The following is a 24606-nucleotide window of genomic DNA, read 5'->3' as shown; positions in this document are numbered from 1 at the left end:
CAGAAAAAGAAGTAGGGACAGACCTCAGCATAATCCCTTCCTCTTCTCTTGTCTCCTCTACCCTTCCCACATCCCGAGAAAACACTTCTCTGCCAGGCAATGACTTCATCATTTTCCTTCTCGCTAATTTGAATACTCTTGTGGGAGAGCCAAACAAAAAATGAAAATGATGAATGACCCCTTGTGCAATGCAGAAAAAATGTGGCGTCTGGGTCTCAGAGTGATGGAATCCCCCTCATGCAGAAACAGAACATGCTTCTCTCCAAAACAAAAAGCAGAAACAAGGGCATTTCAGAGCTCCGAGTGTGTGTGGACAAATGGTAGGTGTGTAAAAGATTTTAAAGGGGCAGATGAAAGCAAATCAACCCTCACCTCCAAAGCAGGTAAGTGTTTTATGTGAAAGAAAAACAGAAATTTTTCTGAGTCACAAAGCCATGTCGGGGGAGGAAAGGGAACGGGGGAGAGGTATGCAGAAGAGGCCAAGGGAAAAAGATCTGCTTGATCACCTAACACATTTTTTACGAAAACAAATGTTTCAACCCACAGTTCAGCCTCTACTTCCTCACATGTATACAGGTAAGTGGCCATACTTGAATGATCATGAATATCAAAATCTAAGAATATTTAAAATTTTTCCACTTAGAAACTAGGGGCACCTGGATGGCTCAGTGATTGAGAGTCTGCCTTTGGCTCAGGGCATGATCCTGGGGTCCAGGGATTGAGTCCCGCATCGGGCTCCCTGCATGGAGCCTGCTTCTCCCTCTGCCTGTGTCTCTGCCTCTCTCTGTGTCTCTCATGAATAAATAAATAAAATCTTTTTAAAAAATGTGAATTCATAAACTGTTTTACTTTTTTCCTGCATTGAGTTTTACTTTTTTTATTTTTATTTATTTATTTTTTTAAAGATTTTATTTATTTATTAGAGACACAGCGAATGAGAAAGAGAGAGGCAGAGACACAGGCAGAGGGAGAAGCAGGCTCCATGCAGGGAGCCCAACGCGGGACTCGATCCCGGGTCTCCAGGATCACACCCTGGGCTGAAGGTGGCGCTAAACCGTTAAGCCACCGGGGCTGCCTGAGTTTTACTTTTTTTAAATGAAGCACATTTGACATATAATACTGTGTACATTTATGATGTAGATGTTAACTAGATACACTTATCTGTTGTAATGTGATTGCTATTGTAGCGATAATTGGCACCTCTATTACTTATCATCTCTGTTTTTTTGGTTTTAAGTAGGCTCCATGCCCTACACAGAACTCAAACTCACAACCCTGAGATCAAGAGTCAGATGTTTCACTGACTGAGCCATCAAGACGCCCCTCACATTACTTATTCTTTTTTTTTTTTTTTTTTTTTTTTTAGTGGTTGGAATATGTTCTAGTCTCAAAGTATGTTTGACAATTATAATATGGTCCTGTTTACATTCACTGTGCTGTGCATTAGATCATGAGGACTTACTTAAGAACAACTCATTCATTACAAGTTTGTGCTCTTAAACAACATCTGCTCCAAGCTCCCACCCCCCCCACCCCACCCCACCCCCATTCCCTGGTAACCACCATTCTACTCTCTGTTCTTACAAGCCTGGCTTTTCAAGATCCCACATACAAGTGACATCACACAGTACTTCTCCTTCTCCATCCAACTTCTCTCACTTAGCATGACGTCCTGTCCATGTTGTCACATAACCAAGTTTTTTAAATGCTGCTTTCTTGTCATACATTTTTTTACTGCAGTAGAACCTTGGGACACATTCTCAATCTTCATTTTTGTGTTTTAGAGTAGATGGTTATCATCAGTCTCCATCTGTACCCATCTCAGTGGGCAAAGAGGAGATACAACCAGCACTTACCGACCACTGAGCAAAGGGCTCCTCATTTCACCCCTCCCTTTGGCCCTCTCAACATGAGTGGCATTCCTATGAGTGGGCATCACTACAGTTTGCTCGTTTCAAGATGAGAAGTCATGGAATTTGCCAGCGATGCTCAGAGGCGTGAGATGCTGTCAGCACCATGTGCTACCCTGACCCCAGATTTCTTATCTGTCCACTCTGGGCCCTCCCTGTCATTAAGAAACCACTCCTCTGCACTCAATAACTAAGAGTGAAAACATTCCCAGCCATCAGAGGACTCGGTTCGCTTCTAAATTGCAGTTAACACTTGGCTTTCTAAGATGCATCTGAACCAGGGAAAAACATGTTTAGGGAATTTGCTGTCACCTTCTTTACTGAAAGCCTTTTCCAGCCCCACACCTCACTTTATTACCCTTTATGGCATTTTATTATTCGTTTGAATATAACAGAGGCATCTGACAAAATGAGTATCAAATGCAGTATACAGCTGAGCAATTCTACAGAGTTTTAAGTTTATCTGAGACGTTTAACTCAAAACAATCGTGTGACATCAAACACATGTATTTCTGAGCAGCACGAGAAATTTAGGGGTTCAAGGAAGATATGGGTGATACACAAGGCATATCGTGAGATGGATGAAAATGTTCAAAGAGTTGATGTTCTGGCTCTTTCCAAATGACTGTTGTTACCTATGAAAATAATAAATTGTGAAGATTTAAAAAAAGAACAAATGTGATTAAAAGAAGGGGGGAAAACTGCCTCCACATATTTCAAGGGTAATACAAACACAGACAATGGACTATGTTTTCTCATCTTTCAAGAAAAGCTGGACTAAAACAACACATTTTTGGCAAGATAGTAACTAGTGATGAGCCATCATGCTTCATGCATGATGAGAAAAAACTGCCAAAATCTTCAACAAAAACTCCACCCCAAGAAAACACATATTACAATCTGGGGCAAAGACAATGCTGATCTGTTTCACAGACACTCACAGCACTGCCATTGAAGAGCATGTGATGAAGATTAAGGATAAGTAAATGGTGGCCTGCATGGTTTCTGATTTACTCAAGATCACTCATGTAGTAAAAGGCAAAACTGGAATTCCAACCTAGTACATCCTCTGATCTAAGCCCCTAGGTCAAACCAGTAAGCCTATCCTCAGGAATTAAAAATGAGTAAACCATGGGGAACTAGTTGTTTCTGCAAATACTTCCCACAGTGGATACCTCACGATAGTATTTTAGGGTTTTGTGTTTGGTATGGTTTGGTTTGATTTTGGTTTTGGTTTTTTAGTCTGGCATACCCTCAAAAGATTAAAAATCACCACCACTGAGAACATGAGACTGTGCAGTGTGTTTGGAAGAAGGCTCCAGAGGAAGAGCTTCCATTGTGGGTGGGGTCCAGAAGAAGCACCGCCATGGCTGGGCAGCCGGTCCTGCATGCCCCTGAAGCCAATGATGTTCACTGCTCACATGGCCATCGCTGGATGGTTATATTCACCCTCACTCTTCTGTACAGCAAAACCTGGGACGCTTCAGGTTATCCAATAGTTAAATGTTGTTTAATGATAAGAGAGACAAATAAGGTCCAATTCTAATGAAAATGCTACCCAGACAACACATGTTGCAACCATCACAAAATGGCAAGCCTCACAATGAGTTTACCCCGCTTTAAAAAAAAAAATCAGCTACAGAATGTGAAAGCAAACATCCTAAAACACTAAAAATTAATGTGGAGGCATCTCTGGAAAATAATGGGCCACTTCAAAATTCACTTCCAGGAGCTTGGCATGTGAAAGGTTAACTTATTCAGGTGTTGAATTTGGGGGGGAGGGAAGCATTTGATGGAGAACTTGCCAAAATCACCAGCCCTTCAGTCGTGACCTCTAGAGTCAAAGGCTAGAGTTATATTCTAAACCTTAATTTAGAAGTAAACATTAAAATGAAGGTTTCTTTAAAATACTTCAATAATTTTCACTTTAGAAGTACCAAATTGGCCCATAAAAAAGCTCACACTAATTATTCCAAAGCAATCAACTTCTTAAAAACCCTTTATTTCACAATTATACCAACATCCCATTAATTTGGGACACTTACCCATGTATTTATTCTTTGCTCATTACCTATGTGCACATTAAGAGTACACCAATAACACAATACAGGCATTAATATGTAAAACGTCAACAAAAGCCATCTGGAAAGCTAATGAATAATCAAGGGATTTCAAATTAAACTACAGAATTTTCCCTTAGAATCTTTAGGACAACACTGTCAAGTTCAATCTATTCACTTCGCCTCCAGAATCAATTTTTCAAACCTTATGACAGGTCTAATCGCTTCCACCTGTGTCTCTAGCTTGACTCTTGACTGGCATGCTACCAGCCAGGGTGGAAATGTAGACAAAGACCCCTATTAGGATCCGGCTGTTTCTCTACTGTGAGGTCACTCAGCCATTAAATTAGTTCCAGCCCAATTTCTGTCTCTCAGGCCTCGACTTCAGGGGAGGAGGGTGTGCAGGAGAGCGAGTTAGGGGAACAGAACCAGAAGAGCAGAAAAGGGAAAAGAGATATTTGGGACTGAGTGGACACACATGCAGAGTGGCGAGAAGCTAGGATGGGCCCTAAATGCTGAAACAAAAATCCTCTTTCTGAAATGATGGTGGCAGTGCTCCCCGAAGTGATTCCCCCAAAATGTTTTCCAAAACTGTGTTATGGGATTGTTTTTCCATTTCACTCCATTTGCCTGCAGGAAGTCCACTGTCTCCCATGCAAAGTGAGCCTAATTCACAAAACCAATTCAGCCTTCCAGAGGTGCTGGCTGGTGAAAGAGACCGACTCAGGAAGATCACCCGATGGAGGGAGGGTCCAGTGCCCCAGATCTCACAGCTGAGAGCAAGGCCCAGGGGAGGGATATTGTCACGGTTACAGAGCCAGGGCATGATAAAATATTCGGTTCTAGCATTCTGCTCACCAGACCGGGAGATTTATGGAGAAGAAATGGGTAGGAAATACCAGAAAGAGAGATAGAACATGGAAGACTCCTAACTCTGGGAAACGAACTAGGGGTGGTGGAAGGGGAGGAGGGCAGGGGGTGGGGATGACTGGGTGGCGGGCACTGAGGGGGGCACTTGACAGGATGAGCACTGGGTGTTATTCTGTATGTTGGCAAACTGAAACCAATAAAAAATAAATTTATTATTTTAAAAAAAAGCAAAAAAAAAAAAAAAAAGGAATGATGCCTGACACATAGTAACTACTCAAAAAAAAAATTCACTGACCAGTCTACTTCCTTCCCTCCAACACGTTACCTACTACGCCTGCTTCTCTCTACCCGAAGCCCTCATGCTCAGAACAAGAAGGGTGCCCACAACGTGTATGGACTGAACGTGCGCTGCAATTTGAGTCTTCCAATGCACTGTAAGGCTGGGGTAGTACCTTCTCCATCATTCTCCTTCATGCACCTAACACAGTTCCTGGCATATAGCAGGCACATCGTAAATGCTTATTCCATGAATGAGGAAGGCAAGCGTCAGCCTGAAAAACCCAGGGACTTAAACAATAGTAAGAAAATAAACAACTTGTTTAATAAGGAAATATGTATTATTCTTTACAAATAAAAAAGTGGCCACCCTGGGTGTGTTTATTGGGGGATATAGCAGTATATGCAAAGGAAACCAGTATCAACAAGTTTGTGTCCATCTGACTCGCCATCAACTGTGGCTTCACACAGGAGTTATTTCAACATCTGACAGTGACTTGGCACAAGTCATCGAAAAAGATGATATGAGTCAAAATCTAATAAGTGATAATTCCAAAATTATCATAACTTGGGGCACCTGGGTGGCTCAGGGGTTGAGCATCTGCCTTTGGCTCAGGTCGTGATCCCCAGGGTCATGAGATCGAGTCCCACATCAGGGCTCCCCAGTGGGAGCCTGCTTTTCGCTCTACTTATGTTTCTGCCTCTGTGTGTGTGTCTCTCATGAATAAATAAGTAAAATCTTTAAAAAATATATATCATAACTCAGTTACTCCCAAGCTCTGTGCTCTGTGGTCTAGCCTAATGTCTTCTCCACAGCTGAAACTTATCATGAGATGAGACACAATGTAGTATCCCAACCACGCAACTTGGAGTTATTTCTCCCAGCAGTGATGATGGATTAGCACCATCTATTGCCACCACTGGGTGGTGTAGACCCCACCACCACCAATAGCTCACATTTATAAATGGCTTCCGGGGTGCGCAGCTGTAGGACGTGACTGTGGGACATTGTAAAGTTCACTGGTCCAGACACAGTACTGAACCCATGCCCTTGGGCCCTATCCAATCAGCTGAGCTAACTGGTCACAGGAAAATCTACCAGGAAATAGGGCAGAAAGAAAAAGAAAGGTGTCTAAAGGCAATCAAATCCAGCATTACATCCAAAAGGTTACCCTGACAATGGAGTAGAGAACCCATTTCAGGGTCAGAAACACATGCCAGGGAAAAGGACTAGAACAGGAAGTACAGGGTGAAATTATCTGTCCTAATCAGACTGGTGGGTAGCTCGGTCACTATTAGGGGAACATTACCCACTGACATGGCTTTCACTTCTTATATTTGGAGAGGGGAGCCCACAAGGCCCTTCAATTGCCTTGATTTAGTTGCCAGCAAGCAGCTGCCTTATCCCCCCCCCTCGCCCCCCCAGTTACTCCCTTTCCCCAGAGCTCCTTCCCCTCTGCTGAATTACTAACACACCTTTAAAGTTCACAGTTTAGGGGCCAGCGTGAAGGTGGTGCATGGCTTTCACACCAGCCAGCTTTCATACCTTGAGATCAAATGGAAGCTTTCAATGCCTGTCTCAGGGCCACGGTAGGTTAACTGGGTTTGTAGCCAAAGGAGAAAGTAGGATGCCCTCTGAAGTATTTGTCAGAAGAGAAATTTCCAAATCGTCCTCAATTTGCACTAGTAACGTAAGAAAAATACCTCTAATGGCACTGAGTAGGCAGTGACACAGAATTAATGTTAGTACTCAAATAATTATTTTCGCCCATGATTTTTCTTTGATGGTTATTCACACAGAACCATCAGAGGCCTATTACAGTCTTCAGAAACTTCTATCTCTATGGAAACTGTAAGGCTGACCTAGAAGGCCATGATTTCACCCTAAGAACACCAACCCTGAGCCCTCACAGAGAGTGGGTGTCAGAAGCCCATTCCCTCTGATGTATATCTCAAATATGATACAGTCAGGACCCTCTTAAAAGGCAAAGCCACAACCCAAGGACAACAGGCTAGAGAGCATGACCAGGAACTTACCTACCACCACCCCAGGGAGACTTTCCACTCCCTGCCCAGGGTATCTCATGGTCCCCATTTCACTCACAGCAGCACAGTGCATTGGGGTGCTGGAGGCAGAGAAAAAAGATTTTAGAAACCTCATAATAGGGACGCCTGGGTGGCTCGGTAGTTGAGCGTTTGCCTTCGGCTCAGGTCATGATCCCAGGTCTGGGGATCAAGTCCTGCGTTGGGCTCCCTACAGGGAGCCTGCTTCTCCCTCTGCCTGTGTCTCTGCCTCTCTCTGTGTCTTTCATGAATAAATAAATAAAACATAAAAAAAAAAGAAACCTTATAATAAAGGTCTATTATCTAATTTAAATTTTACCTCTATTCCAGACCATTAGGAAAGAGCCACAGAAGTGAGAGACATAAAGAAAGAAACACACATGGAGTTCAGACCCAGGCCATTCTTTTGAAAATTCTCCTTGTTCTGCATAATGGATCTATTGATGTGGTCAATCAACAGGAACAGTTCCATATACAGTAAATTCTGATATGCAGCTTTCTACGTGCTGGCATGAAACCAGAGTTTGACTCTGATGACCCTAGGCACTAAGAGATAATGTATGAAATTGGTTGATACATATAAAGTACATTGAAGCAGTGTCTGGAAAATAAAAGGTTTTAATACATGTTAGCTGGTATTATTATAATCACAATAGATTGTACTTCCAAGAGGATAGCTCATATGGGATCAAATATAATATTAGCTATAGAAATGGTTTTGGCCTGGAGCACCTGGGTGGGTTAATCAGTTAAGCATGTAACTCTTGACTTCAGCTCAGGTCACAATCTCAGGGTCGAGGGATCAAGCCCCGCATCGGGCTCCCCACTCGGTGCAGAATCTGCTGGAGATTCTCTCTCACCCTCTGCCCCTCCCCCTGCTCTCATGTTCTCTCTTCTCAAAAACAAATAAATAAATCTTTAAAAAAAAAAAGAAAGAAAGAAAGAAAGAAAAGAAATGGTTTCAGTCTTACTCTTAAAAAGTAATAAGCCATATGTTTCATCTATCTATCTCATGGTCCCTTGGTGGACAACTGAGTTTTTGGCATCAAGGTGACCTCTTCAAATTCCTTCTCCTAAAAAAGACTACAACCCATCCACCCCACCCCACCCCCAGGAACTTCTCACCAGGCCTGCTGACTCACGAGGCTGCAGTGAGTAACTTTATCTCTTAGTGTTAGGAAGGAAGCCATGCGAGCAGTGGGAGAGGACATCTGTAAGTTACGGTGAGCGGCCACTATTTATTTATGCAATATCTGCTCTGTGCCAAGGAGAGGGATTAATCATTAATCATCAAAGCTATTTCATTCTCTGTGTTCTACAGAGACCAGGCAAGAAGAGAAACAAAAGCTTCCTAAATGCCCTTGGAAAAGCCAAAATATTTTTCTCTTTTATAAAAATAAAAACTTCATCCTACAGAAGATTCCGACTCCGCGGTTGTGACGCTCAGCCACACGCTTTTACAGACTCATGCTGCTTAACACAGAATTTAAGGGGAAAAAAAGAGTTCATTATCAAAAAGGAACTTACCAGTATTCAAGGGTACTAAAGCAGTATTTACCTGGCATTTCTTTTTCCATTCTAAAACATGTGTTCACAAGGGTGTAAGAAAACCCAACCATCTGATTGCCATCCACTCTAGAGGGCTTGCAGTCCCCTCAGTAATGCGCTGCCCACTACAGGAGCTCAGAGGCCATAATTCCAGTGGCTCAAGATCGTCCCAACATAAAATATTCTTCACTATTGCCCAACAAAAATGGACAAGAAGTGCCAGTGTTTTCCAATCTAAATTTAACCCCCCGGGGCACTGGGGTGGCTCAGTAGTTGAGCATCTGCCTTTGGCTCAGGGCATAATCCTGAAATCCTGAGATCGACTCCCTCATCCGGCTCCTCACAGGGAGCCCGCTTCTCCCTCTGCCTGTGTCTCTGCTTCTGTGTCTTTCATGAATAAATAAAATCCTTAAAAAAAATAAATTAAAAAAAATAATAATAAACTTAATCTCCCCAAATCTTATAGCAAATACCATGTCTGATTCTTTTATTTGGAAAATATAATTATAACAGGTCACCTTTTCAACATAGTGTTCTCTTGAGTAATAAAGGATTCCCAGAGAGTTCACACGCGCAAGTAACGATTGTTCCATATACAAACACGGGCTTTTTCCTTCTCGTCGAAGAGCAAGGGCCCAGGTAGTACAGGAAGCAGAAGAGGTTGGGAACACTAATAAAGAAAGTACCCATGACAACACACAATAACCCGGCAAAACAAGAACTGTTCATTACCATGGCTCATATTCCCATTCCCATTACACCCGCCTGGCTCTACCAATCCCACGACACGAAAGCTTCCCCTATATACTCTTCACACAAAACTGCCAGTTCCACGACTTTGAGTATGACCATCAAGAAAATGCTAAGGTTATCTCATCATTTTATATGAACATATTATCAAATTCCAGAAAATAATAAGAAAGACCAAAATATTTCCCTACTGTGAATTATGCATCTAATTGTGTAGTCCCATGAGTGAAAAAGCCCAGAAACTGGGAATCCAGTGCTTTGTGGTTTATTTTGGAATCTTACATTCCTGAAACTTTAAACCCATGTTGAAGGAAGATGCCTTTCTTACTCACTCCCTCTATAAGCCTACTTTTTAAATGATCTCAATATAAGAGTACTGATTAATATTAATTTAAGTACTTTCATCTGGTTGATGTTTTTTTTAACCTTAACTGAAGTCCAAGAAACATAAGAAATAAGAAGGAAAGCTCAGTGAGAATAAATCTCGAACATCTTGGGACGCCCGGGTGGCTCAGCAGTTGGGTATCTGCCTTCGGATCAGGGCATGATCCCGGGATCCGGGACTGAGTCCCACATCGGGCTTCCTGCAGGGAGTCTGCTTCTCCCTCTGCCGGTGTCTCTGACTGTCTCTTTCTGTCTTTCATGAATAAATAAATAAATCTTTTTTTAAAAAAGGGGGGGGGGGAAAAGGGGGGGGGGAGGGAGCCCCTGTGGCACAGCGGTTTAGCACCGCCTGCAGCCCAGGGCCTGATCCTGGAGACCCAGGATCGAGTCCCGAGTTGGGCTCCCTGCGTGGAGCCTGCTTCCCTCTGCCTCTCTCTTGCTCGCTCTGTATCTCTCATGAGTAAATAAAATAAAATCTTTAAAAAAAAAAAAAAACCCTCAAACATGTAAATGGGATTACAGAGCACTTACAAAATGGATTGGGTAGGAACATATCAAAATGGGTTTGCGAATTTCGAAATTTCCAATTTGTTTCAATTTAACACAGTTCACCTGTCGTTCAAATGTGCCAACCCCCTCAAAACACCTCCGACTAAGTGTTAGACGCCGGCTATGACCACACACAAATAAAAGGATAAACTGAGTAATATCGCCACTGGCTGAAGATATTTTTTCATGAAGTTTTTTCCAAGGATCATCTGAAAAGCCCACTAGCAAAGGAAGAGAGTCATGATTCACAAAATCCCCTTGTTTTGAGGTACAAACCTGTGATCAAGAAACATTTCTCAATTTTTCTTCCTACATTTTACCTCTTCCAGGATAAGGGAACTCCCATCTTTTTGCTAATGGGATTATTGGGAGTAATCCTTCGTTCCCTCTACCCCTTCTCCCCCAGCACCAGTCAGACAGGACAATCAACATAACTGGACTCCTCTTAGTAGGTACACAATATCCGGCCACAAAACTTACCCGTCCAGAAGGTTCATCGTGGTGGGCGTCACCTCGGCAAACAGAATAACTTTCCCAAGTCGCTTTGTCTGCAGATTTTGTCGGTAGATCTCTAGGTTAAAATTTTCCGAAGAGAAGGCGCCCACGTCTGTGACCACAGGTAGAGCAGATGGGGTGATTTCTATTTCAGACGTGTAGGATGAAAGAAACTTAAGGGAGAGCTTGCCGGATTTTATTACTCCTTCAGGATCCACATGTTCCCCCAGCCACTGCATAAGAGGGTCCAAGATTTCCTGCATTATAAAGAAATGAAGAGGTCATAATTTGGCATTACATTAGGTGACGGTAGCCTTTCCCTAAAATGCCACTTGGTAATGTAAGTACTTCCTAATTCATGACCAGTGAGAGCTAAGTAACATATTCCAAACATCTACGCTATCATACGATAGACAGGAAGTATTTGGAGTATGTCTACACTATGCAGGTCCACTTATACATGGGCTTTTTTCGGTAAACACTGTTCAGTGCTGTAAATTACGTTCTCTTCCTCATGCTTTTCTCAATAACTTTTTCTTTTCTCTAGCTTACCTTATTGTAAGGATACTGTATATAATACACACAGCATGCAAAATATGGGTTAATCGACCGTTTATGCCATTGGTAAGGTTTCCAGTTAATAGTAAGCTATTACCAGTTAGGTTTTGGGAAAGGCAAAATTATATGCTGTGGATTTTCAACCTACACTGGTAGGGATGGGGGGGGGGATTCTCCTAATCATCACATTGTTCAAGGGTCAACTACAAACCATTCAGAAGCCAGGATCCAAAGAAAAAAATATAGCTCCTTATTAAATTTTCTATCCAGCATTATGTCCTATATCCTTAAAGTCTTCTCCAGCTCTAGAGCTCCTTAGTAATTCTCTAGTCTGTGCATTTTGCAGGAAATGTACAGCTTTATACTTTCGCCTCTCAAGGAAATTCCTCCTCCTAGGCTGGGGAAATACTGTAAAATGCCAGTGAAAGCAGTCACAGAAGGGCCGTCTGGGTGGGTCAGTGGTTGAGCATCTGCCTTTAGCTCAGGGCGTGATCCCAGGGTCCTGGGGTCAAGCCCCACATCGGGCTCCCTGCGAGGAGCCTTCATCTCCCTCTGCCTGTGTCTCTGCCTCTCTCTGTGTGTCTCTCATGAATAAATGAACAAAATCTTTAAGAAAGAAAGCCAGCCAGGGAAGACAAAGTACTAAGACAATAGCTATCACTCTCCACCACTGGAGGACCTCCACCCTGTTCTCCTAGACAAGCTGACCACCACCAGCCACTGACAGGTCACCAGTAGTGGTGGGGGGGCGGGGGGACATGACTTTTACATCAGAAAATAATGGGGAACCCAACAGCTGCTTTCTCTTTGTCTGAATATGGGTCCGGGGGGGAGGGGGTTGGGAGGGAGATAGAATCTTCCAGAAACCTTGCCTAACCCAGAACAGAGTTCTAATTCCTAAAACAAGAAGGGGTCTTGGAGGCTCCTGGAAGGCTGCAACATCCTCTCCAGCCCTGGAGGACTTCCCTTCAGGGTGAGGTACAAGGTGGGGCACCAGGGAAACATGGGATCAGAGAGGAGTTACTACCCCGAGAGGCCAATACCAAATGTATTAAAATCAGACAGTTGGGATGCCTGGGAGGCTCAATTGGTTAAGGTACCGACTCTTGGTTTCAGCTCAGGTAATGACCTCAGAGTCATGAGATCGAGCCCTGTGTCAAGCTCTACACACTCAGCACGGAGTAGGCTTCTCCCTCTCCTTCCCCCTTTGCCCCTCCCCCACTCACACACACTGTTTCTCTCTCTTTAAATAGATATTTTTAAAATTAAAAAAAAGGTGTTAAAAAGGTAAAATAAAACACACACAAGAAAATGGTAAAATAAACATTAACTATGATAAAAAAACATCAGATTCAAGTAAAATGTTCTGTGCATTCATTCAACAAGCATTATGATATTATAGGGTCCCTACCATATGATAAACATTCCTAGTTCTGAGAGTCAATATTGAACAAAGGGGCCAAAGTTCTCATCCTCAAAAGGCTTACACTCTAGCATGGAGTCAGATAATTTTGAAAAATTCAGCAGCACAAGACATCAAACGTTAGTAAGTCCTAAGTGCCAAGGAGAGATGATAAGCAGAGAGGAGAGATAAGAAATGTTGGAGGTAAGGGGATCCCTGGGTGGCTCGGCGGTTTGGCGCCTGCCTTTGGCCCAGGTGCAGGTCCTGGAGTCCCGGGATCGAGTCCCGCATCGGGCTCCGGCATGGAGCCTGCTTCTCCCTCCTCCTGTGTCTCTGCCTCTCTCTCTCTCTATCTCTCTCATGAATAAATAAATTTAAAAAAAAATGTTGGAGGTAAGCCATTGTGCAGACGAACCCAGGACGTAGAGATGGAGAGAAAGAAGGTAGGATCACATAACATATGGGAATCACATCATTCTTCTTTATTTATACAGACAATTCCAAGGAAGAGCAGAGGCTCCAAGGGAGCACGATGCGGCAGGGAAGTGCCAGGAGGACAAGGAGTCCAGTGGATGGAGTTGGGGGTAGAGGCACCCACACTGGACAGAGCCATCAGGTCTACCGTGGGGACTTGGGCTTTCACTCTGGGGGCAATGAGGAGCCCTAGAGGCTTCCAGAAAGGGTGTGCGGTGACTTCCTGGTCACAGTCACAGCAGGATCACTCACTTAGCCAACTGTACCAAGAACAGATTAAGGGGGAAGCAAACAAGTGGGAACAGACACCACCAGTCAGGAACCCTCTGATGTTCCCAGGAGGGAGATGATAATGCCCGCACAGGTGCACCAGTGGCCATACGAGTCTGCGGTAGAGGCTGCAAGATTCGCTGACAAATCACATCTGGGACGTCAGAGGAAATGAGGAGTCAAAAATGAGTCCACGCAACTGATTCGGCCAACTTTATTTGTAAAACAAGGAAATAAAAGCTCAGTTCTCTTTAAAAAAAAAAAAAAAGAGCCCAAGATTTCTGGCCTAAGCACCTAGAAGGATGGAACTGCCACCAGAAATACTGAGGGAAGGAACAGGTTTGGATGGGAAGAGTCAGTTCTGGGCACATCACATTTGAAATATTGGTTAGAAACGCATGGGGAAGGGACACCTGGGTGGCTCAGCAGTTGAGCATCTATCTTTGGTTCAGGTCATGATCCCGGGGTTCCAGGTTCTGGGATTGAGTCCCGCATCAGACTCCCTGTGAGGAGCCTGCTTCTCCCTCTGCCTGTGTTCCTGCCTCTCTCTCTCTGTCTTTCAATGAATAAATAAATAAAATCTTTAAAAAATGCATGGGGGAAATGCTAAGTGAAATAAGTCATGCAAAGAAAGACAATTATCATACAGTTTCACTTACATGCTAAATATAAAAAATAGTGCAGAAGATCATATGGGAAGGAGGAGAACTGAATGGGGAAAAAATCAGAGAAGACAAGCCATGAGAGACTCTTAACTCTAGGAAACTAATCGAGGGTTGCTGGAGGGGAGATGGGTGGGGGATGGCATAACTGGGTGATGAGCACTAAGAAGGGCACCTGATGTGATGAGGACTGGATGTTATACTATATGTTGGCAAAATGAATTTAAATCAAATAAATAAATAAAATTTAAAAATAAAGGAAGTAAAGAAATGCATGGAAGCAGAGAATAAGCAGGACGTGTCAGTCAGGGACTTAGGGGAGAGGTGCACACCAAGGACATAAATTTGGGATATTTCCAGACTACACCTGATAATTTGAAGCCAGGAGACAGGCTGAGAGCAATGAGAGAGTATCCATAAAAAGAGGGGTTCCACTGGTTTCCTGGGGCTGCCATTACAAAGCACCACAAACTAGAGGGCATAGCAGAAATGCATTCTCTCACAGTTCTGGAGGCTGGAAATCCAAAATCAAGGTGTCGGTGGGGCCACACTCCCTCTGACAGCTCTAGGAGAAAATCTGTTCTAGGCTTCTCTCCCAGCTTCTGGTGTTGCTGGAAATCCCCGGCTCCCTTCCCTCTGTCTGTGTCTCTTGTCCTCTTCTTAAAAGGACACTAGCCATACTGGATTAGGGCCAGCCCTCGTGACCTCATCTTAACTGGATTAGGTCTGCAGAGACCTTATTTCCAAATAAGGTCACATTCATAGGTTCTGGAGATCAGGACTTCAATGTACCTTTTAGGGGAACAAAATTCAACCCACACCGGGTATCAATGCTTAGATGTCAGAGAGATGAGGAGGAGTCTGCACAGGACACTGAGAAGGCAAAGGAAAATCAGGTGTGTGTGTGTGTGTGTGTGTGTGTGTGTGTGTGTGTGTCTGTGTATGTGTAGAGTGCAGGAGTGCCCTGGCAGTTCTGGGCCCAGTTTCACAGGCAGCAAGACAAGAAGATGATGGTAGGGCAGTAAGAAGAGGCCTGAGCAGTAACCACCAGGCTGCAAGGCAGGGCCTATCTGGTGCAGGCAAGTCTGATATTAACAGGGGAAGGAAAGAAACCACAGACTCTAGGAACAAAATTTGGGAAGGAATTTCCTCTAGGGGAAAAAAAAAAGACTGGGGCAATGGCTACAGGAGGAAGGGAGTCCAAACAGGTATGGTTTGGTTAAATAAGAGTAATAACAGCATGTGTCTTAATGATGATGTGAACTGTCCAATTCAGAAACGTAACAGGTGAACAGGTGAGGGCTGCATCCTAATGCTCAAGCACAGAGGTCAGCTTCAGGAGCAGAGCCTTCATCCACTGGACAGACGGGGTTCACATCCCCACTGGAGACAGCCAGCCTGTTTCCCCACTGATTCGCAGCCCTCCCTCACTCCGGCTGGCCGGACAGCCATCCAGGACAGCCCTGCGAACTCATCTACCACTACTCTGCTCTCAGGCCGCAAGGAGGGAGGGAGGAGTCCCGTGCCGAAGGCTGTTGACATCATCTTCAGATTCCTTCTGTTTTTCCTCAGTAAATAAAGCGCAAGATCAACAGCTAAGAGTGAAAAGAAAGAAAGAGGTTTGAGAGGGCAGAGTGAGAAAAGGAAGGAAGTGGGGGAAACTGAATGAACAAGTAGAAGTATTCAGGGTCCACTCCAGGTTAGTGTTTCTGACTTCAGAGTAAGCAGGGCGCACAATTCTCTGCTTTTATCCAGCCACACTCCACTACAGAGCTTCACAGAATAGATGCAGAGGAAGCTGAGGGGGGTATATAAAGCAGCAAAGTAACCTGACCTACTGTAAATGAGGCCGGGATGGAGATATGAAGATAAATAACAGGATAATCCTGGCCTAGGAAGTCACAATCCAATGGGGAGGACAGCTAGAGGAGCACTCCAGAACAAAACCGGAGAGGATGGTTCCAGAGGGAAAAGCAAAGTGCCCAGGAGGAGCACAAAATACAAAATGATTCTGTTTGAACAAGTACCAGAAAAGCTGTCAGAAGGCGAAAAGCTGAAGTGAGCTACCAGAAGCTACAGTACTAACTTTCCATCTTTGCAGGAAGAACCAAGATAAGTTTTTTTTTTTTTAAGATTTTATTAATTTGAGAGTAAGCGCCAATAACAGAGCATAAGCAGAGGGAGAAGGAGTAAGAATCTCAAGCAATCTCTGCAGCGAGCAAGGAGCCCGACGCAGGGCTCGATCCCAGGACCCAAGGATCATGACCTGAGCCGAAGGCAGACCCTTAACCAAATGAGCCACTCAGGTGTCCCTCAGGATAAATTTTAAATACAATATTCCCTGTTCACTATGATTTGTTTTTTTTTTTCACTATGATTTCTTTGATATAAATTCTATTGGAGGAAGAGACAGAATGAATAAATAAACATACAAAAGGAACCCTCTGTTATGGACTGAACATCTGTGTCCCCCTAGAATTCACATTGAAATTGAAATCCCCAACGGCTCTTATAGAAGCAACTCCCCTCGCCCTTTCCATCAAGCATGGACACAGTAAAAAGACAGCTCTCTGCACCCCAATAGAGTGTTCTCCCCAGAACCAAACAGGCCAGCTTAATCTCAGATGTGGAGACTCCAGAAGTGAGAAATAAATGTCTGTTGTTTATAAGCCCCCATCTGGTCTATGCTATTCTGTTTCAGCAGCCTGAACTAAGATGCCTCCAAACCTCAAATCTGGCCGTTAGTTATAACCAATGCCTTAAACTTTGGTTAATGCTCCTAAAACATAAAGTGAACAGCTCTGAAATGCCTTCATCACATTCCCCAGGAGAGTCAGAGGTCACAAGAGCAGCACAAAAGCTACGGACACCTATGGGTGAATAGGTTAAATCACAAAAAGGGGAAATAATCTGGATAACAAGTACTTCTTAACTAACTGCAGGTTTCATTAACTCCAGCAAAGAGTTAAATGGTTTCTCAGCAGCTATAGGCAATGTAAATCTCCATTCGAAGTCAATGAAACCAAAAAGAAACAGCTAGAACTGGGTAGCACTTTCAGAAAGGGAATAACGCAGGCAATCTTCTCTGGAGGGAATTATCCTACTGGTCACCTATACTCGTTCATCAAAGAAATACATATGGAGCAGCCAACTAGGTCTCAAGAATAGTACCACAGAATAAAGAGAGAAGGAAAGACTGGTCTGTATACACACAACTAAAACCTAGTATGACAAGTGCCTAAAAAATTCATTCAAACTATTCAAATATACACATCCTTTTGGCAAAGTGGATCAACCTGACCTGTCAAATTTAACCACTTATTCTTATTTGCATACAAGTTAGGAGCCAGATTCTCAAGGAATTGCATTATCACTATTATGCCTACTAATTACCAAAGTAATATTCCAAATTATTTGTTTTTTTTAAAAACATTTTATTTATTTATTCATGAGAGACACAGGGAGAGAGAGAGGCAGAGACACAGGCAGAGGGAGAAGCAGGCTCCATGCAGGGAGCCTGACATGGGACTCGATCCCAGGGCTCCAGGATCACACCCTGGGCCAAAGGCCGGCTCTAAACTGCTGAGCCACCCGGGCTGCCCGAAATTATTTGTTTTTGAAAGCAATACTTAAAAGATACACAAACATGCAAAATAAAATCGATGAAAGCAAGGCACATGGGTTTTTGTTCTTTTGCCTCTTTCACATAATCTCTCAGGACTTACCCACAGCCAAGTAAATCACTCAGAACAAATATAATCTAAAAGATATAAAAAGAGATCTGGAACCTCTTAAGAAAAATAACTGTAGACCACCTATAAATTTCCCAAATATTTATATTCACTATAGTGAAATACAACTTAAAGTTATCAAATAAAACTGAGTACACAGAAAGCACTTAGGCTCCTCCTTCCATCATCCCTGAACAGGGTAATAAAATTCTGGTTGCAAGACCTATCAAAATTACTACCTGTTTGATGCCAACCTGCCTGATACATCCTCTCAGATGCACTCAAGTTACAATGACTTACTGCAGAAGTAGTTGCTAACATATATAGGAGAAAAGAATTAATTCATGATTCTTAGCTTAACTCTACTAATGACCACCAAGACAGTATGGAAATGCCACCCCCAAATCTACCTAACTTTTTGAATTCAATCACCAGAGTGTAGCAAAAATGTCACTTCTTTAGGGAAGACTTCTCTGACCCATGACCCTCCCAATCTAGATTAGAACTCTTATTCATAAACAGTGACTTTATAGCACTTATCAAATTACAATTCTATAATTTATAGAACCATTTATTCAATGTCCACTGTCTTGCTAGAATGTAAGCTCCATAAAGACAACATATACACATTTCTGTCTTACTCCCAACTGTATCCGTGGCACCCAGATCTAACAAATAGTCCATGCTTAATAAGCGTCTACTATTTAAATCCATATGAAAATCCTTAGTAAGAAAAATTCGTGAAACACCTGAGTGGCTCAGTGGTTGAGTGTCTGCCTTTGGCTCAGGGCATGATCCCAGAGTCCCAGAATTGAGTCCCACATCGGGCTTCCTACATGAAGCCTGCTTCTCCCTCTGCTTGTGTCTCTGCCTCTCTCTCTGTGTGTCTCTCATTAGTAAATAAATAAAATCTTAAAAAAAGAAAAAAGAAAAATTCCAGTGGCACCTGGGTGGCTCAGTAGTTGAGTGTCTGCCTTTGGCTCCAGTTGTGATCCCGGGGTCCTGGGATGGAGTCCTGCATCAGGCTCCCCACAGGGAGCCTGCTTCTCCCTTTGCCTAGGTCTCTACCTCTCTCTTTCTGTGTCTGTCCTGAATAGAGAAATAAAATCTTTAAAAAGAAAAACTCCACAAGTTATAGATAGATACAGATATAGATATAGGTACAGATATAGATATGTATTCCAAGAGGTAAAAATCCAAAAAAGGCACTGATAAGAGGTCTTGATATGGATACATAAGCCTCAAAAAGAAATCTGAAATCTTTGGACCCATTGGTCCTACTGAAAACAAAACAACTGCTATCAAATTTCACAATGAAATTCATAAAAGCCTTCCAATTAGTGTTATTTTGTTAATATTTAAAGCACAACAATATAGTATTTACCTTTCCTTAAGATTTCAAGCTAATTGAATACAATTCAGGTGAAACCAAAAACTGGGGCAGCCCCAGTGGCACAGTGGTTTAGCGCCGCCTGCAGCCCAGTGTGTGATCCTGGAGACCCTGGATCGAGTCCCATATCAGGCTCTCTGCATGGTGCCTGTTTCTCCCTCTGCTTGTGTCTCTGCCTCCCTCTCTCTCTCTCTCTCTCTGTGTCTCTATGAATAAATAAAGTCTTAAAAAAAATCAAAAACTGAATGTTTTATAGTCACATAAATGCTAGCCCTTTGAATTAGTCACAGCAGTAGGGAAACATTAGCCATTCTCAAGAAAGGTGAATATGGCTTTATATTTCTTATTGGGACGTGTTGCACATGGCATGAAAACACATCCCAATAAGAAATGTGTGGGACAAGATGACAGGTACCCACACAAAAAAAGTACTAGACTAGGGTACCTGGGTTGCTCAGTGGGTGAGCATCTGCCTTTGGCTCAGGTCATGATCCCAGGGTCCTGGGATCGAGTCCCACATCAGGCTCCCTGCAGGAAGCCTGCTTCTCCCTCTGCCTGTCTCTGCCTCTCTCTATGTGTCTCTCATGAAAAAAATAAATAAAAATCTTTAAAAAAAAGTACTAGACTAGCAAACAAGTTTAGCAAGGTTGCAAAATACAAGATCAATATACAAAATTAGGTATATTTCTATATACTTACAATGAGTACTTGAAGTCTGAAATTTTTTTTTACACACCATTTTAAATGGAGTCAATAGATCTGAAACATTTAGGGATAAATTAAACAAAATGTGTCAGACCTATACACTGAAAACTACAAAACAGTCCTGAATTAAAAATGTTAAAAGCCCTGAATAATTAAGAGATATACCATGTTCATGAATCAAAAAACACAATAATATTAAGATGTCATTTGTTCTCCAAATTGATTTATGGATTCAATGCAATCTCAATCAAAACCCCAGGCTTTTTTTGCAGAAGTTGATAAGTTGATTCTAAAACTTGCACAAGGGCAGCCTCGGTGGCCCAGCAGTTTAGTGCCACTTTCAGCCCAGGGTGTGATCCTGGAGACCCAGGATCAAGTCCCATGTCCAGCTCCCTGCATGGAGCCTGCTTCTCCCTCTGCCTATGTCTCTGCCTCTCTCTCTCTCTCTCTTTCTCTCTCTGTGTCTCTCATCAATAAATAAATAAAATCTTTAAAAAATAAATAAATAAAAAATAAAACTTGCACAGAAATGGGAAAAGACCTAGAATGGTCAAACAACTTTGGGAAGAAAGTCTTACATTATCTGACTTCAAGATTTATTCTAAAACTGCAGCAATCAAGACTGTATAATATTAGCATACAGATACAGATTACTGAAACAGAACAGAGGACAGAAATAGAGCCACACATACATATGCAATTGATTTTTTATAAAAGTGCCAAGGTAATTCACTTGAAAAAGTATCATCTTTCAATACATGGTGCTGAAACAATTGAACATCCATATGCAAAAAAAAAAAACAAAACAAGACAAAACAAAGCCTTGGCCTTTACACCTTCCAGGTATACAAAACTTGAAACGAATTACAGACCCAAATATGATACTTCCAAAATAAAATAAATGAGAGAAACTTTCTGACTTTGGGACAGATAAAGCCCTTCTCAGATAAATAAAAAATATGAACCATAAAAGAAGATAATAAATTAAATTTTATTAAAATTAAGAATTGCTGCTCAAGAGATAATATTAAGAAATATGAAAAGACAAACAACAGACTGAGAGAAACTATTCTCAATACATATATCTGACAAAAGATTTGCATCCATAAGATAAGAACCCTTAAATCAGAATTATAGGAAATTTTTTTTAAGATTTTATTTATTCATGAGAGACACACAGAGACAGAGACAGAGAGGCAGAGACACAGGTAGAGGAAGAAGCAGGCTCCATGTAGAGAGGCTGACAGAATTATAGAAAATTTATTTTCAACTTAGAACATCAATGAAAAGACATGAGCAGACACTACCCAAAAGAAAACATCAGCTGGCCAATAAGCACATGAAAACTTGCTTAGCATCATTTGTCACCAAGGAAATGCAAATTAAAACCATAACATGCTACCACTACACATCCATTAGAATGGATAAAATTTTAAGTTCTGATAATATCTAGTTTTGGCAAAGACATGAAATAACTGGAACTTATAGAGATTACTGATGTGAATATAAAATGGTACAGTGAGGGCACCTGCATGGGGCACCTGCACCTGGATAAGGAGTCCAACTCTTTATTTCGGCTTAGGTCACAATCTCAGGATCAAGAGATGGAGTCCTGTATTGGGCTCCGCACTCAGCAGGGAGTCTGCTTCTCTCTCTTTCTCTCTTTGCCCCTCCCCCTGCTCATGTTTTCTCTCTCTCTTTCTCTAATAAATAAATAAATAAATCTTTTTTTTTAATGTTACAATAATTCTGGAAAACAATTCGGCAGTTTCTTACCAAATTAAACGTACACTTACCATATGGCCCAGAAATTCTATTCCTAAGTATTTACCCAAAAGAAATAAAAACACATCCACACAAAGGACTTGTACATGAATGGTCATAGCAACTTTAGTCACAATAGCCAAAATTTACAAACAATCCCAATGTCCACAAACAGGTGAATGAGTAGATAAGTTAATGGCTTATTCATACAATACAATACTACTAGGCAATAAAAGGGAATGAACTACTCACATATGCAACAACACGGATGAATCTCAAAAACATATGCTGGTTTTTAAAAAAGAAAAGACAAAAAAAAGAAAAAAGAAAAAAGAAAAGACACAGAAAAGTAGCTACCATATGATTTAATTCAGAAACTTTAAAAAAGACCAATCTAATCTATATAGTGATAAGCAGATCCAAGCTTGCTGAAGCTGGTCACATGGGGATACAGAGTGGAGGAGGGCTGACTGAGGAAAAGAAGGAGTGAATCTTGTAGGACACTGGAATGTTCTATATCTTGATTGTAATGGTGGTTACACAGGCATGTACATTATCAAACCCTACACTGAAATGAGTGCACTTTCTTGAATATAAATCATACTTAGAGTTGATTTTTTTGAAAAATGTAAATAACAAGTTCATGCAACACTAAACGATAACTGAGGTCCACAAAACTCTTTAGTAACTCATGTCCAAAAAACACCAGCATCCCAATTTCTGAAGAAATGAATGCTTATTACTTTTACACTCAGTGCAAACACACAGGAGTGACTAAGGTTAGTTAGTAAGTCTGCTACAGGAAGTGCAACTAAGATCAGAGATGTACAGTATTCTGCGTCACACCACATTAGAGCACTTCACCCCATCTCTCATCCTATTTGCTACATTCACCCATCTAACAAGATCCACTGGGTGAAATACAGCCACCCCTCTAACTCAGCAATGGATTCAAAATATTTATTGTGCCATCTGGGTGTAGGTGTTCCTCTTCCCAAGAAACTCCAAATAACTGATCTTAACTGATAAAGGTTTTCTATCTCAGGGACATTTGCCTCATTGTAAATAATCGAATTAGTTGTGCTTCAGTCATAACACTGTCAGCTGCTAGGCAACCAGAAGTGGGCAAATCAGGAAATGAATCCACAAAGACATGGAATACAAGCTCTTTTCACGGGTGTCTCATTTTCAGTTAAATACTATCAAGGAGCAGATATTCTCATGGAATTTATATGAAGCAACTCAAGTCTTAGTATTTTCCAAACAAAATATTCACAAAATTTCACATTGACTCTGTCTTCATGCAAGTCTAAAGGCACACAAGGTAGTGGATCTTTATAATCAAAAGATGTCACTCCTGGAAGGGCAGGATGGTTCTTGGTCCCGACCTCATTTAAGGCAGGAACTGCTCATTTGGCAACCTCTGGGTCAACTTTTATTCTGAGCACCAGTACCAAGCAGAGCAGGGTCTGAGATGAGTGTTCTCCTCCCTACCTGACTGGTCCCCTAGGCAGACACTTCTGTCCCAGCCCCACTGACCCCACAGTCTGATCATTCCCCACCTAACTTGTCCAGATTCCTCTTTGGATAGGAATGCATCCCAGTTTCGGTTCCCAAGACCCCTGCTTTCCTGTTCCCCCAAATATGCTCAGCCATCAGTCCCAAGCAAGCATGGTTACCCCAGAATGAATGGACTGAACCTGGAGGGGCTTCTAGCTTAAGTGACACACTGTTGAAACCAACCTATCCCCACAAACATCCAGGTCACCCACTGCCAAAAGACACCCACAAGCCAAAATGATCCCACAAGGGATGTGTTTTATTTGGCCCACTAATTTTGAACTGGTTGCTAACACATAAAAATCAGGATATTTCACAACAAATATCCTCTTGCTTTGGATTAAATGGAAACTCTTTCCCACATGGCAGTAACTGGCTGGGACCAAGCAGCACCACCCTTATGACTTTGGGACACACACTCTTCTGCCCCAGAGGCATTTGAGTTTGAGATCACTCATCTTGGTCCTATATCAAGTGTTGCATCAACGGAGCAAGATCTCCCATGGGGCCCTCAATGAGGCTTCTTCCCCGTTAAGTCCATCTTAATTCCTCCGAGTGAGTCCAGTGATACTGACTCTGAAGATAGAAGGGGTCAAATTTGGCAGTTCCTCAGAAGTTAAACGGAGTATTAACATACGGTCCAGCAATTCCATTCCCAGAGGTATACCCAAAAGAAGTAAAAGCACAAACAGATACCTGAACACCAATGTTCACAGCAACACCGTCCATCATAGCCAAAAGGTAAAAATAAGCTAAGTGTTGACAGATGAATTAACAGACAAACGGACAAATGAAATGTGGTTGATACATACAACGAAGTATTCGTTAAACCACACCAAGGAATAAGTTCTGATAGATGCCATGTCATGAATGGACCTTAAAAATATTATGCTAAGTGGGAATCCCTGGGTGGCTCAGCAGTTGAGCCCTGCCCTTCAGCCCAGGGCATGATCCTGGAGTCCTGGGATCCAGTCCCACATCGGGCTCCCTGCATGGACCTGCTTCTCCCTCTGCCTATGTTTCTGCCTCTCTCTGTGTGTGTCTCTCATGAATAAATAAATAAAATCTTTAAAAAAATATATTATGCTAAGTGAAACAAGCCAGATCCAAAAGGACAAATACCATGATTCCTATTATATGAAATATCTAGCACAGGCAAATTCACAGAAACAACAAGTAGAATA

General features: G+C 42.2%; 1 protein-coding gene across 8 annotated transcripts in view; it reads right to left on the bottom strand.

Annotated features, from left to right (window-relative positions):
* HLCS (holocarboxylase synthetase) overlaps window positions 1-24606 on the bottom strand; it is a 221895-nt gene that overhangs the window by 138656 nt on the left and 58633 nt on the right. For all 8 annotated transcript variants that reach the window (XM_041734796.1, XM_041734794.1, XM_041734795.1 and 5 more), the window contains one exon: window positions 10892-11163. In XM_041734796.1, the coding sequence (XP_041590730.1) occupies window positions 10892-11163 (272 nt within the window). The remainder of the gene's footprint in view (window positions 1-10891; window positions 11164-24606) is intronic.

Source organism: Vulpes lagopus, chromosome 20 (genome assembly GCF_018345385.1).
Source record: "Vulpes lagopus strain Blue_001 chromosome 20, ASM1834538v1, whole genome shotgun sequence".
Classification (NCBI taxonomy): domain Eukaryota; kingdom Metazoa; phylum Chordata; class Mammalia; order Carnivora; family Canidae; genus Vulpes; species Vulpes lagopus.
This window is presented reverse-complemented; position numbering and strand designations above follow the sequence as displayed.